A 14,499-nucleotide genomic window follows, 5' to 3' on the forward strand; every position below is an offset into this window, starting at 1 on the left:
CTGGGCAATAGCTAGCTGTCACGTATGCGGATTTCTTTTCCTTTAAAACCATAAAATACTGGTAGCTCTCCATTGTGGTCTCCAGGGAATGTGCCAAGCTTTTCTTTCTTCTGACCAAGAGAAAACCAGGGTACATTTTGGTCAATTATGTTTAAGGTCAATTATGTTTTAGTATATATATAATAAATAGTTAAATCATTTGATCTGAAGAGTTGCTGAGATTCAACTCTTCTGATGCAAAATGTTGGGACTGGGCTTTAGACCTGAACAAAAGGAGGGCACAGGGAGACTTCTAGTTTCACTGGGATCTCCTCAGAACTTGCTCTCCCTCCAACCTTTGGAGCCAGTAGTGGAAATAAAATAAAAGTATTAATGGCTTGTGGTGCTAATGTTTTCAAAGCTAGACGAGAGTCATGGTCCTGACGCCTTTCTAAATCCAAGTACCATCTGCATTATGATGACAGCAGTTACTGCACCCCCTGTAAGCACTGGACTAGCTGTAAAGTAGCCAGCCCAGGTCCTGGTAGTGGCAACAGTTTAGTGGGAGATGCAAATTCTGCCTGAAAAGGGCAAGTCAGGGAGACTGAGCCAAGACCAAGCTGTGGTGCCTGGCTAGCTCCGACACCCAAGGTGACAAATTCCAGGCTAGCTCAGCTAGAAGAGCAAATAAAAAAAAAAAAAAAAAAAAGAAAATAGGACAAGGGGAAGCAGTTTCAAATACCAGTAAGACACTGCTGCTATTACCTGCATTGCTGTTCTTAATTATGTTGTTACTGTCCCCCTCTGCTGGCTGCAATATACTGGAGGGAACCCACTCGCTCTTCTCGGAAACCAGTTTCTTCACTAACCTGAAACGCAGAGAACAGTCGGTGCGTTTTCCTCCATTCCCTTGCCATGGACTGCAGTAAATAGCACCCAAAGGGATGGGAGATCACCTCCCACCCCGGGGCTTGCTCCCACCTCAGCTGCACCTCTCTGAGCGGGACCCATGGAGTTGGGCTGGAAGGGTCCTGCAAGGAGATCGGAGTCTCTTCTGCCAAATTTCTGCTCAGCAACACTGATAAAGCGCTGCTCAACAAGGGATGATAAATATGCTGTAAGGCACGTGAGCTCGAGGGGACAGATTCATTCCACTTTGTCAGTCGCCTCCGAGTATAGCCTTACATTTAAGCCTTTGGGGCTAAATATAAGGGGCCCCCTTATATTTATCCCCTTAAATATCTGGGGCTTGCTAGCACAGCTCTGCTGAAGGCATGAGGGGGTTACTGATGATGGGAGCAGGCTGCCTTTGAGAGTTTTCATGCTGGGAGGTGTCAGTAGCCCCAGTATTCCCGTTTCCCTTCATGCAAACTTCTGTCCTCTGGAGCTCATGCCACAAGCGCTTTGGGAATGCTTTTACATTCTTCTAAACATCTTCCACCTTCCCCAGAAGGTCGCAGCAGCTCTAGCTGCTCTGTTCAGTCTCGCTCCTGTACTTACCATTGCCCATTTTCTCCTTCCTGCACAAACTGTACTAAATCTCCATCCTCTAGTGTAAGAGAATCTGGGAAGCAGCTGTCAAAACTGCCTTCTACCCGGAAGAGATTGGTCCCCTAAAATGAAAAACAACATAACAAAAGAAATACAAGTCAGCACGGATGAAGGAATGCTGAGCCAGAGAGAGATGCTTTGGTTAAACACAGAAGTAGGCACTGCAAGCAGCCAGAGAGTTCTTCTCTAGGGAATTCTGTCACATTTTATTCTTTTTATCACGCCCAGGCTAAACATTTTGCAAGCTCACAACTCTCCTGAGCATTCAGGTGTTAGAATTAATCCATTTGTCATTATTCTGTCACAGAAACTGGGTTTGAGACATAAGCTTAAGCAATCTGGAAAAAAACCTGAAATTACTTATTTTTAAAGGAGTCAGAGTTTTCCCAGCACTAAGTTACTCTTAGGAGTAACTTCCTCCTATAAAGATAAAAGCTGCAGCTTGGAAGTAAGGATGACTCCTATGATCCTGATGCACAATAACCTTGGAACAAATTCCCCAACACCCCAAGTGACAGTCTTCTCTCTTCCCATACTTCCATGACTAGTGTAAGGCTGGTGTAAACCCAAACTTTGCAGGTTAAGTTCCATATTTAAAAGAAAAAAAGGTGGCAGTGTCAAAGAGGTTAGTGAATTTTGGAAGGGGCCCTTACATTGTTAGGGTTGGTCTCTTCCTCCATGTCAGAAGAGTTGGAGAGTTCATCTGTGCTGGAGGGGATGGCTTCGAAATCTTCAAACGTGTCTAGAGATGGCATCTGCCTGCTGGGCCAACCTTTCCAAAGGAGATGAAACAAAAACCAGTTACCTATTGGTCATCAGCCTCTTCGAAGCTCAAGCTTTTAAAATAATAGATGTCACAGTTTCATTTCCAACTGCTCCACTTACTGACATGCTTGGACCGTTTTACAGATAGTTTTAGGGATTTTGCCATAACAACTATGCTGCAGTCATTACCATCTCTCTAAAATGTGTACTTCTTGCTGTCATTTGGGGGAAGGAAGACTGTAATTCCACAAGGTATGTGTGCATCAATACACTGTGTGCTTAGCATGCCATTTTTCTTCAGTTCAGGATGTTCAAAAAGCAAGAGCCAGGATTGTTCCAGCAGAATAAATGCACTGGCAAATGATAAATTTGCTGCTGCAATTTTCGGCATGGCTCCTGTTTCCAGCTTACCTCCATATATTTATCTGACATGAGACCCAAAGCCACTGGGTTTCAGTCCACTTCTCGCCCCAAGCTGATACTAGCACCTCAGCAAGTTACCAGACCTTGAAGCAGGCTTGAGATGCAGGGAAGGGGCAGAACACAGAACAAGGCACCATGACAAACAGCCCTTTGCTTGTGAGGAAAGAAGATCTCATTAAGGTTTCTGCTGGGAACCTTTCTGATACCGATGACTGCAGCCCAGCCAGAAAGAAGCAACCTCATGTCCATGAAGGGATCCTGCAGCTCAGACAGGCACAAGTCAAGGGGAGCCAGTGAAATCATCTCCTTACTGCACCCACCACATTTCTGCCCATCCACAGGGATGTGGGCAGAGCAGATGTGGAATCCAGCTCTGCAAAGCTTGTAGGTCCTTGCTCCCCAGAGGGCAAAGCTGAGCTCTGCCAACCAGGCACAGAACTGGCTGCTCACACTGGGGCTTTATGCTCAAGTCACAGCAAAACCTGTCCTCAGGCACCACCACCTCTGGGCAGAGCAGGTTGGAGAGTTGGAGATGAAGCAGAAAAGCAGCCTGATCTGGCAATCACAGCTTATTAATAGTCTTATCTAACCCCTCCCCATTCTCATCATTCCTCTGATCATAGAATCATAGAATCATAGACTGCTCAAGGTTGGTCAGAGGTCATCGAGTCCAACCCCCCTGCTCACGCAGGGTCACCTAGCGCACGTGGCACAGGGCTGCATCCAAGCGGGTTTTAAAGATCTCCAGAGAAGGAGACTCCACAACCTCTCTGGGCAGCCTGTTCCAGTGCTTTGTCACCTGCACAGTGAAGAAATGCTTCCTTAAGTTCCTGTGGAACTTCCGATGCTTCAGTTTGAAGCCATTTCCTCTAGTCCTATCACTGTCCACCACTGAAAAGAGGCCGCCCCCCTCCTCCTCACTGCCTCCCTTGAGGTATTTAGACACGCTGATCAGGTCCCCCCTCAGCCTCCTCTTCTCCAGGCTGAACAGGCCCAGCTCCCTCAGCCTTTGCTCACAGGGCAGATGTTCCAGGCCCCTCATCATCCTGGTAGCCCTGCGCTGGACTCTCTCCAGCAGCTCCACATCCCTCTTGTACTGGGGAGCCCAGAACTGGACGCAGTACTCCAGATGTGGCCTCACCAGGGCTGWGTAKAGGGGGACAATCCCCTCCCTCAACCTGCTGGAGACGCTCTTCTTAATGCACCCCAGGATCCCGTTGGCCTTCTTGGCCACCAGGGCACACTGCTGCCTCATGGTCAACTTGTCGTCCACCATGACACCCAGGTCCCTCTCTCCGGGACTGCTCTCCAGCAGGTCCACCCCCTAATCTGTACTGGTGTCCAGGGTTATTCCTCCCCAAGTGCAGGACCCTGCACTTGCCCCTGTTGAACCTCATGAGGTTTCTCACCGCCCAGTCCTCCAGTCTGTCCAGGWCCCTCTGGATGGCAGCACAGTCCTCAGGGCTATCAGCTACTCCTCCCAGTTTAGTATCATTGGCAAACTTGCTGAGGGAGCACTCCAGCCCTTAATAGCACCACTCGTAGCAACAGTCACACAGCTGCACATCCGCATCTCCTCCCTCCCGCTATACAGGGGCTGCAGCTGCCCCATCACCGGTTCTGTAACAACAGACACAGCCTCCTTCCACCAGAGCAGCACCACCACCTATAAACCTATATAGCAGGTGTGGGTGTGTCATCAGGTGATGCTTTTCAAGGTGTAAGCTAGCCTATAAAGTGGGGTTCATGCGCTGGGTTGTGAGGGTCCATGCCATGGGTTGATACCAACAGAGCTTTCAGGCCAAAGAGATCGTTTCAGCTATAGATTATGCAGAATATAGAGCTGGGCCCTGCGTGACACCAGCAAAACCGTCCCACTCAACTGCAAGGACAAGAAGGAATCAATGCTGATTAGCTTTATGTCACCACAGCAATTTTAGTTCAATTCACAGTTCCAATCTTTGAGCTACAAACACCGAAAGAAAAAGAAATGTCCTTTCCTGCTTGGAGAAAGGTTCGTAAGAAGGATATAAGGTGGTAGCTGAAGTAAAAAGGATTTCTTATCATACCTGCGTCATCTTGGCCGCGTTCTTCCTCATAAATTGCTATTGCAAGTTCAGAGACTGTATACAGAGTCTAAGTAAGATTTACATGCTTTGCTCAAGCAATAAGACAACACAGATCAAATTCTGAACTCTCTGATATCAGATCAAAGAAATATTTTCAACAGGACCTGAACTACACAAAACCAGAATCTGGTACATTGTTCCTATACCCGTTAGGTGACCCCAGCTTGGCTCTTTCATTGCTTTCAAGGAAAATGATACTCATTATATGGAAAAAATGTAGAGATATCTTTAAGTTATGCTCTTAAATTGGGTTAATAATAATGCTTTAATTCTATTTACCTGTCTGTGAAGCAGATCTAGGTACTGGTCTTGTGGTGGAACCGGTACTACACTTAGTCTGGGCCAATATGGTGTTCTCAAAAGCATCTGTGACAGGAAGTACAATTTTGTGTCTTAAAAGTGGACTAGTGATCAGACCACCAGTGCAATGTGAATTCCTGCATCACCTCTGCAACTGGTAGTCTCTTTAACAACTGAGTGGACTGGGCTCCAACATTTATAAAAAGATGAATGAAAACACAACAGCGGTATTCCAAAAGAAGAAAAAAAAGAAAACAGTAAAAATTAGAGATGGACCAAGAACAACCAAAAGAACCAAGCAGAAATAGTGAGGTTAATTAACGACACTGATTGTTGAGTGAATAGTGCAGTGCTCCATTTCACTACAGATTCCTCATGCACTTAACGTACTCTCCTTGCAGCATCTCAGATCATTCTGTTGGTGACGGCATTTGCTTTTGATGCCCATCCGTACTGCAATGAAAATGGACCAGGGAGACTGTTCCTCCCAACAAGAAATTAATGTCACTGCTGATTAATGCAATTTTGGGGTTAATTTAGGGGGGGTTGTATCAATGCAAGATGTATCTTGAGTGTTATTAACTCTGCCAGAGCTCTAGTAGCAGCAGCAGTATCTGCTGGCAGGGGGATGATGATGCTCATTTGTCTCCTCATTACAGAAACTTAGTAGGACCCCAGCTTTCAACTTGTGAGAATTAACTTAGTTTTGAGAACACCTGAGCCCTGAAAAATGCCCTGCCTCTATATTTACATGCTATGGTGAGATGACAAGTAGATATTGCTGATGAAAGTGAAGTACAACCAAAGTCGAGGAAACTCTGGCGCTGGGTGTCAGGACGGTCCTGAGCTTAGTGCCAGGGTCACCAACAACAAATGTTCTGCAAACACCAAAACCAATGTTTCATCTGCTGCCTCTGAAATGTTTCTTCCAAGCTCTCTGTTCCAGACTCCTCTTTTGCTGGGACCGACATAGGAGATAGCTCTGAATGTCACTGATGCTACCACTAACTTGGCCAGGTTTCATGCAGAGCAACAGGATCAGAAGAAAAGACTCCTCAGCTTGTGTCTCCTCCTCCCTGTCCTGCAAGGGGGCTGCCCTGCAGCTTGTTCCCCACAGGGCAGGATGCTTTGGCAGATATGAATGTAAACGGGAGCGCTGGCAATGGAAGTGGGTGATCTTCCAGTGTCTGGGGAACCACTTCCCAGTTTAACTCATTGATATTATTTATTATACTGTGACCTATGATCCTGCTGCAATAAAGAGCTGGGAAGTCTGCTTGGCTGAAATGAAACACTGCACCTTGAATGGATATTCATGTATGGGCTAGCCTCCTTGGTACTCCTCATGCACCTGGTTCCAGCTCGTCCCATTACTTAGCTATAGTCCCTGACAAGGAAAGAGTGATGCAAGTGGCCAGACTGTGGGTGAAGGTGAAAAGCAGCCCCTTGGCCAACTGCACGGGCCTCTCTTCCTGCTACATTGGAAGGGGTAGACGCCAGCCAGAAAATCCAGACCCAGCTCACAGGTCTAGACCATCACCTCCCAAAAGAGGCACTGACCTGGGGGGTTAATTTATTTGGTAAATACAGCATGAATGCAAGGGGCAGGCAAGGAGATGGCAAACTGTGTTTGTAACAAGAATGAGGTGACATCAAGCCCCTAATGCCTATATGGACTCCAGTGTCATCTATCAGCAGTGATGAGATGTGGATTCAGTGGATGGGATCAGAAGTTTGCCAAAGAGGCTTTCATGCAGGATGGAAATACTCATACCTTCAAACCCCAGGGGAGTTGGGTCACTCTTTATTTCATGTCTCTTGACTTTAACTGCAGGAACAAGGGGACCTGTGTGAAGTTTGCAGAGTCACAAGGCTGTAAATATCGTTAAAGGCAAAACTCACTTTCCCATTACCTGACAACACGACCTGGAATGACCACACCTGCCCAATATTTAAAAATATAAGAAAAACAAAAAGCAGCTTCACTCAGGAAAATCACTAATGCCCAAGTTGAAAGGGGTGAAAGAAACACTTCTGTGATGTGAAGAAAAGGAGCCATTTCTGCAATAGACATTAAGTCACAGAATATCTATCTGCTTCCAGTGAGGATATGCAGATGTTTCTCCCTCCTTTGCCAGGAGATGGCACCAAAGCTTGAGAACTTGCAGTCCCCATTTTGTACCTGCACTGCTCTTTCTGCAGCGTCCTGATTACACGTGCGGTGGGACAGGACTAATCACTTAGGAGCGAGGATCAGGACACAGCAGCAAACAGTGTCCCCGAATAAAATAATCCAAACATCCTGGCTAGGCTTGCATTTGGCTAAGGGTGAAGCAAGACTTGAGGCATGTTATATAAACCTAAAATATTATTTTACATAAATAACGGAAAAGTATTATTTTTGTTTTCTAGCTTTTACAATCATTGCCTTCCAAGAAATTTGCCCAACAGTCTTCTTGTGGGCAGAATCTGGTCTTGCTAGACATAAAACTTCAATAAATTTAAATTTAATTGTAATTCACACATGCATGCTTCAATAAAACATGTTAAAGAACAACTTAAGCTGCCCGGTCCTTTTCTGTATATCCACTTCTTTCCATTTCTAGACTAATAACTCTCCTTGTTATCGCTCTTTCAGTAGCCTTGATAACTAACCCCGTATTTCTGAAGCTGATGCAGAGGACAGAGAGCTTTGAAATGCACAAAGATTAGACTCATGCCCTTCACAGCTATTTAGAACATTCTGCATCAAATATTGTGTAAGCTTCTTCCTGACAATGAGTAGCAAACTTGCTTGTACAAATGAATATAGCCTTTTTCTCCCTATTTTATTTTTAGATTATGAATTGCCTTTTAAATCTTAAACTTGCAAATCAGTTCCTCCTCTCCATTCCAGGAACCTTCCATTTTCAAAACCAACTTTGACATTTAGGCATAAGTGCCTAAAATCCCACTGATTTGCAACACTACCAGCCTACCAAAATGCATAGGTTGCTGTCAAGATTGAATGTAGGCGGTCATGTAATAACTTAAAATAATTTTTGTACAAGTGCTTTTTCTCAAAATATTTATAGATCAGGAATAAAGTTCCCATATACAAGTTCTCATAGGAAATGTGTAGAAGTCAATGCCTTCTGGGCATCTACCTGCCTTAAACATTTCTGACAACTTGCAATCATTACTGCTAATCATGTGTGTGACTATGGTAAATGTGCTTAAAGTGACAACTATTGCTGCTATTTTTGGCTTGATTTCTGGCATTCTTACCTGATACCTATTAGGCAATGAGAAGATTCTGTCCTTAAAACCAAAATTTCTAAACATAATTTCTATTAAACTTCAGTGAATCCAGTCCCAGGGAGAAGCTGGGAACTAGCCCCCCACCAGCCGAAAATTAATCCAATTTCCATGGAAATCAGCATCACTCTTTGAAGCCTATCAAAGAGAAACTGAGTAGAGTCATTATATAAGTGCTTGGAGCATGTCTCGTACCTTCAAAATATCCTGGCCTATCACCCCACATGTTTTATATACTCTGATCCTGACTCCTCTTCTACTAGAATCTCCTGGATTTATAAAAATTAACCCTGGTCAACACCCTCTCTTAACAGTGTTTGGCAGCAAAAGGTCAGCAGGAAAGCAAAAGGGGAGCTAAGCAAGCGGCATGACGGTACCTTTGGTCACAGCAGATGTATTAGCTGTGGTGCTGATGGAGGAGGCTAGGGAAAAGCGACGGGTAACTTCTCTTTCCTTAGATTCTGGATCTGGGAGAACAGACAGATGCCGTGCAGGGCAGGATTAGAGGTTAATAAGCACTGAGGGTTAAAAATGTCCGAAGCAAAGCAGCAATTGGAAAAGAGCAAGTAAAAGCCAGGTTGCTCCCTTTAATCAGCCAGGAAAGAAATCCTCAATGGAGTGAAAAGCATAGAAAATATTCAAATAAATGCATTTTCAAAGCACTTGCAATTGCACCAATAATACTGCAAAAAACAAATTTGTGCTGGTCAATATTTTACCAAACATATCAAAGTAAAGCTACAAAACAAATAGGGATGAGGATGATGATTAGAATGATGTGTGTCTACACATGAGGTCTGCATTATTTTAAAGATGCTGAACTGCTTGTTCTGTGATGACTGGCCCGAAATACCCTAAAAACCAAACATTCATGGGGACAGTTCACATGTCATTTCTGGAAGTTAACTCTGTGAACACCTTAAAACATTCTCTGAGGCTGCTTCCTAACATGGTGTAAATCAGCTTGGAGAAAGTGAAGGCAACAGAGTATTTCTAGTTTATCCTAATTAGGATCACACCTTTTCACAAAGGCACAACTTCCTTACATTTCTTTGAAGTGTGAAAAGGATTTTTTACTCAAAATATGTCATAAACTGATCAAAGGTATAAACTGGCTGCTAGCTTTGGAAAGCACAAATGTTTTAAAACACGTAAAGGTCATTAAGCAGCTCCTAAGAGATCCTGTCTGCATATGGACATCTGGATGCTTCTTACACCTACTAACTACAGCAGGACTACTTGGGAAAAAAAAGTTGCTCTTTTACAAATATTTCAGGATAAATTTCTAGTCCCTGCAGCTGCAAACCCTCTACGAATATGTACTGTTTAATTATGTGATTTTTTTTCATATAATGCTGAGCAAAATAATTTTTAGAAGGTTTTAAAGTTTTTTTTAACAACTATATTACTGTGAAGATTTGTTAGAGATCTTAAAAGCCTCTTTCCTACTTCACATTACCCTATTTCAGTGTTAAGATACATGTATTTTCTCTTGGCTTTTTTCATTCCTTATTCCTACCTATGGAATATCACTTTAATTGTTTTTTTCCAGTAGGGCAGAAATGACCGTGATTTGTTGGACTGCAGAATCTATTAGGTTTTATCATACACAAACATCAGGAAACTTTATTGAGTTTCTATAATTCTCAGTGCAAGTTTAACTTTATATCGGCTCCATAAAAAGACTGTAAATTCTGTGACTACCTCATGCTCTTCCTTGTTAATTTACTCATAAAGGTTCATATTCAAGTATGTCTGTATTGAGAACTCCTAAAAAGCTGAAGAAAAAATGAGAGGCTAAGCTCTGCCTTCAGTGACAATTACAAGAGAATTATTGTTCCACATTTATGCTGCTGTAACTACCCTTAATGATATCCAAAGAAAATTTGACTTTAAATGTGACACTGGACTATATTTACATGCATGTAAAGAACTGTATGCTGGGCAGCATACATCATGTCAGACCCAGGAGCACTCATCATGACAACAACTATCATGACCAGTAATGGATCCTTGGGCAACAGGGACAAGAGCAGGACAATCCTACACCATCATAACCTCCATCTCACAGCCTCTTGTCTGTCTTCTTTTCTCATAAGCCAATCCACGTAGTGCTAACACAGCCGGTGGCCATCACAGGCTACAAAAATGACCACACTGAGCCAATCCAGCCTATTTGCAGGCTGCTCTTTCCAAACTGGGTTTCCTCTAGGCCAGACTAGGCTAACAGCTGAACAGCAGGAGCAGAATGAGCGAACCTGGGACACTGGGTAATGGAGAGAGGTTAAAGGAATCTCAAGCCACACTCAGTTCCTGCAAGACTTTGAGCTGAGTGTCTACAGCTTAGAGGGTAGGAAAAAAAAATTATCAGCACAGAAAGAAAAAATAGTAATAACATGAATTATTATGTTATCTGATTGTGAATAGAATTGTACAATTTCATTTCTATTTGTATTCCTGTCTTCTAAAGTCTCTTGCTAGTACAGCCGTCACAGGAATATGCAATGAATGCTCCCTACCGATGGATATTAAGTTTTTTCTAAACATATATGTATGAAGACTCAGAATACACCATTTCACAGATGGAAAAGCAGAGCTGAAGTGACATGTGCACAGTCACATAACCTAATTAGAGAATAAATGACAGTAAAATCCAGATCTTCTGAATCCCAGTTCCCCAGAAGCATTAGAATGGTTCTTTAGTACCTGAGCAACATTTAATATACCACAGAGATGCAACCAGTGACCTATATAACACAAGAAAACCCACTGCAGCACAGCATGGCCATGATACTCCTTCCTTCAAGCGAGTAAGTTGCTGAAAGAAGTTAGGTGTTGTGGTGGTTTAAAGAGTCTTCACACTTGGGTCTTTGAGAGAAACTTCAAACAAAAATTATTCACACTTTGTGCCCCAGTAAAAAAAGACAACCAGTTCACAGGCTGCCTTGCCAACACTGCTGTGGGAGCAGCTCCAGGTAACAGGGTCTGTGAGGACAGGAGCCACGTGTGTGTGTCAGACAGGCACATTTCGGTGGGATGCAGCAGCACGTTAGGAAATAGTGATGGATGGCACCATGGGATGGAGCAGACACTGTGGGAGTGCAGGACACAGATGGCCAGAGACCAAATGCTGCATGTGGTGATTTTACCTTTGGGAGGAGCTCTGCGGTTGGAAAGACCTTGCAATGTGAATCGCTTTCTAGCAAGCGCTGTGCGCTCAAGGTTAAGGCTGGTGGAAGCATCAACTAGGAGAGAGAGGGAGAGGGAAGAAAGATAAGGAAGGAAGGGTCAACCTTTCAGCTTATGGGAAAGGAAAGGTTAACATTGGATGCCAACTAAAAATAATTAATTGATTCAGGTCAGGCCTGAGCAAGAGCTAATCAATTAAGGAGGTGACATGAGGTTAGGGCAGGTAAACTAGCTGAGCCAAACAGAGCCCCTGGGCTGAATTTGGCTCACTGAGTTTCAATGGAGAAAAACAAACAAAAAGAAGAAAAAAAATCAGGTGAAGGGATGTAGCTCTCATCAAAGGAAAATACAGTTTAGCAGCAAGCTCCTTATAAAGGATTCGATGCCATTTACAATGAAAACATGTCACTGTGACTGGAACAGCAAGGCTGTAGTGAGAAATAGAGGAGCAGCCCGTGCAGGGGACATAGAGAGAGCCAGCGCTGCGAGCGGGCGCACGCCTGCTCGCCTGTCCTAGCACTGCAGAGCTCAGCCTGCCTAGCCCTGAGCCTTACCTGGCCCTTATAGCAGCCTCCAATGCTGGCACACGCTCATGCACTTGCTCTCGTGATGAGCTGCGGTGGAAGGGGCCATGCCTGCTAAGCACCTTGCATGGGTTAAGCACCTTGCATGCTGGTCACCCGCGTGAAAAAGCCAGCCGTGCCACCCAACAAGCGCATCCACAGGATAAATTACAGATGGATCTAGGTCCTGAGACACCAGGTTTCCAAGATATGCAGTTACTGACACTGCAAGACAGGGATGGATCAAAATCCATCCCTCTAGATCCATGCACTCCTGCCAAATTAGGCATGGGCAGTGGACAGGCGACACAGGAAAGGGTTGTGGCACAGGACCAGGAGAGAAGCCATGTGTCCTCCTGCCCGATTCTGAGCCAGAGGTTTTATTCATTAGATTATTCCTTTTGTTGATTTCATATGCTGCCAAGTACTAATCATTAGAGACATAAATGAAGACCAGAAATACAGAGGAAACATGGAGGGTCAATGAGTTCCAACTGACTGACAAGTGACACAGACATGCTGTGCTTCCAAAGGAAAGTGCATCCCATCACTTCTTGACTTGCAGCCAAGATATTGCAGGAGAGAGATGATCCAGGTGCCTGAGGGTTTAGGTGGGCATGAAATGAACAGATCTGAACAATTCAAAACCAGTGTGTCAGAGCAGTTGTGCTCTTTCCATCCTGGGGCCTGGGCCAGGCAGAAGCACCTGGTGAGCAGGTCATACCCACCCTGGTGCAGCTGCGGAGCCGGGCACAGATGCTTCAGGAAGCATTTGGTTTTGGGACTGCCCCAAAACCAGAGCCAGTCCTTGCTGTGACTGCTCCCACTGCCTGGCAATGTTTATAAAGACACCACTGGCCTGGTGACTACCTCCGTCCTGCTGCTTGGACTAACTTATGAAGAAACCAGAAATGGAAGTATAAAATACGTTTAGTTCCCATCCGGATAGTGCAGGAAAATCCACAGTATTTGATGATCATAGAGTCATGAGGAAAGTACATTCCTGTGTGCAAGAAGAAGGTTTATATGCTGATTATTTAGCTATGCATTTGTACCACTTACTGAGGGATGCATTAGGTCTTACCACAAGTGCCCACAGCTTCCCAGCACCAAGAACTCATTAGGGGCTGACCTTGACATGCTTTCTCCAACTGAGGTATTTCAAATCTTTCTCTTCATTCTGCAGGGTAATCATATAGTCCTGGAAACCATTTCTGAACATTTTAAGGACAGAAAGGTGACTGGGAGTAGTCAGCACAGACTAACAAAGGGGAAATCATGTTGGCCAACCAGGAAGCCTTCTATGATGGAATGACTAACTCAGGGGACCAAAGGAGAGCACTGTATGTTGTTTATCTTGACTTGGGCGAGGCCTTCAGCATTATCTCTCATGACATCCTCACTGACAAGCTGATAAAGAATGGATGAGGTAAGTGAACGTGAGGTGGACTGAAAACTGGCTCAACTGCTGGGCTTTGTGGTCAGCAGCAAGGAGCCCAGCTGGAGGCCAGTCAGTAGTAGCAGGATGACTAATACGGTTAAGGGACTGCAGCATCTCTCATGTGAGGAGAAGCTGAGTGACCTGAGATTCTTCATCCTGGAGAAGAAAAGTGTCACAGGGAGATCTTTTTGGTGTGGACAAACACTTAACAGGCAAGAGTAAAGAAGTAGGGCCAGACTCTCAGTGGCACCCAGAGACAGGAGAAGCACAAGTGGGCACATATTGATATACAGGAAATGCCTTTTAAAAATGCAAAAATACAATGAGGGTGGTCAAACCTGATTGGACACAGCCCTAGGTGATCTCCAGAAGTGCCTTCTAACCACAGTAATTCTGTGTGATCCAATTGCAGGAGACTGGGTTCCCATATAATTCAAGCCTGAATTTACAGATGAGGCCCATGCAAAATACTGCTTTATATCTAGATACCTCGTAAGCCACAGGCATATAAGTGAATCCATGAGAATGATGGAGCTGAAGTAGTTTGCCTATAGTGCTGCCCCTACACTTTACACTATAGAAAGAAAATAACTGAAAATAATCTCTATTTACTTTCACTAGGTACACATTGGTTGTATTAGAGTCAGTAGGTGGCACAAAAGAGACAGCTTTAACAGCGCACTGAGCAACGTGTTGCCCGTGGACTACAGATTAGCCCAAGCTTTGCCCTCCCCAGGAGGCCACAGTGTGATCCTGCTGCTCCTTCACAAGCAGGAGGTAACTACACATCCTCAAGATACAAGTGGAGTCACCCAGACTCGAGTCTGGTGTCTTGTAGGGAAAGAACTACAGGGGGGACATT

General features: G+C 44.5%; 1 protein-coding gene across 1 annotated transcript in view; it reads right to left on the bottom strand.

The window, feature by feature from the left end:
* The window catches only part of MCF2L2 (MCF.2 cell line derived transforming sequence-like 2), a 132,789-nt gene that overhangs the window by 2,126 nt on the left and 116,164 nt on the right, over nt 1-14,499 (bottom strand). The window contains exons 27-33 of the mRNA XM_026045433.1: nt 11,594-11,689; nt 8,822-8,911; nt 6,922-6,993; nt 5,127-5,213; nt 2,184-2,302; nt 1,480-1,592; nt 745-848 (exon numbers count right to left, since the gene is read on the bottom strand). Of these exons, the coding sequence (XP_025901218.1) occupies nt 745-848; nt 1,480-1,592; nt 2,184-2,302; nt 5,127-5,213; nt 6,922-6,993; nt 8,822-8,911; nt 11,594-11,689 (681 nt within the window). The remainder of the gene's footprint in view (nt 1-744; nt 849-1,479; nt 1,593-2,183; nt 2,303-5,126; nt 5,214-6,921; nt 6,994-8,821; nt 8,912-11,593; nt 11,690-14,499) is intronic.

This window comes from Nothoprocta perdicaria, unplaced genomic scaffold (assembly GCF_003342845.1).
Source record: "Nothoprocta perdicaria isolate Ctin4 unplaced genomic scaffold, notPer1 scaffold_4, whole genome shotgun sequence".
Lineage (NCBI taxonomy): Eukaryota > Metazoa > Chordata > Aves > Tinamiformes > Tinamidae > Nothoprocta > Nothoprocta perdicaria.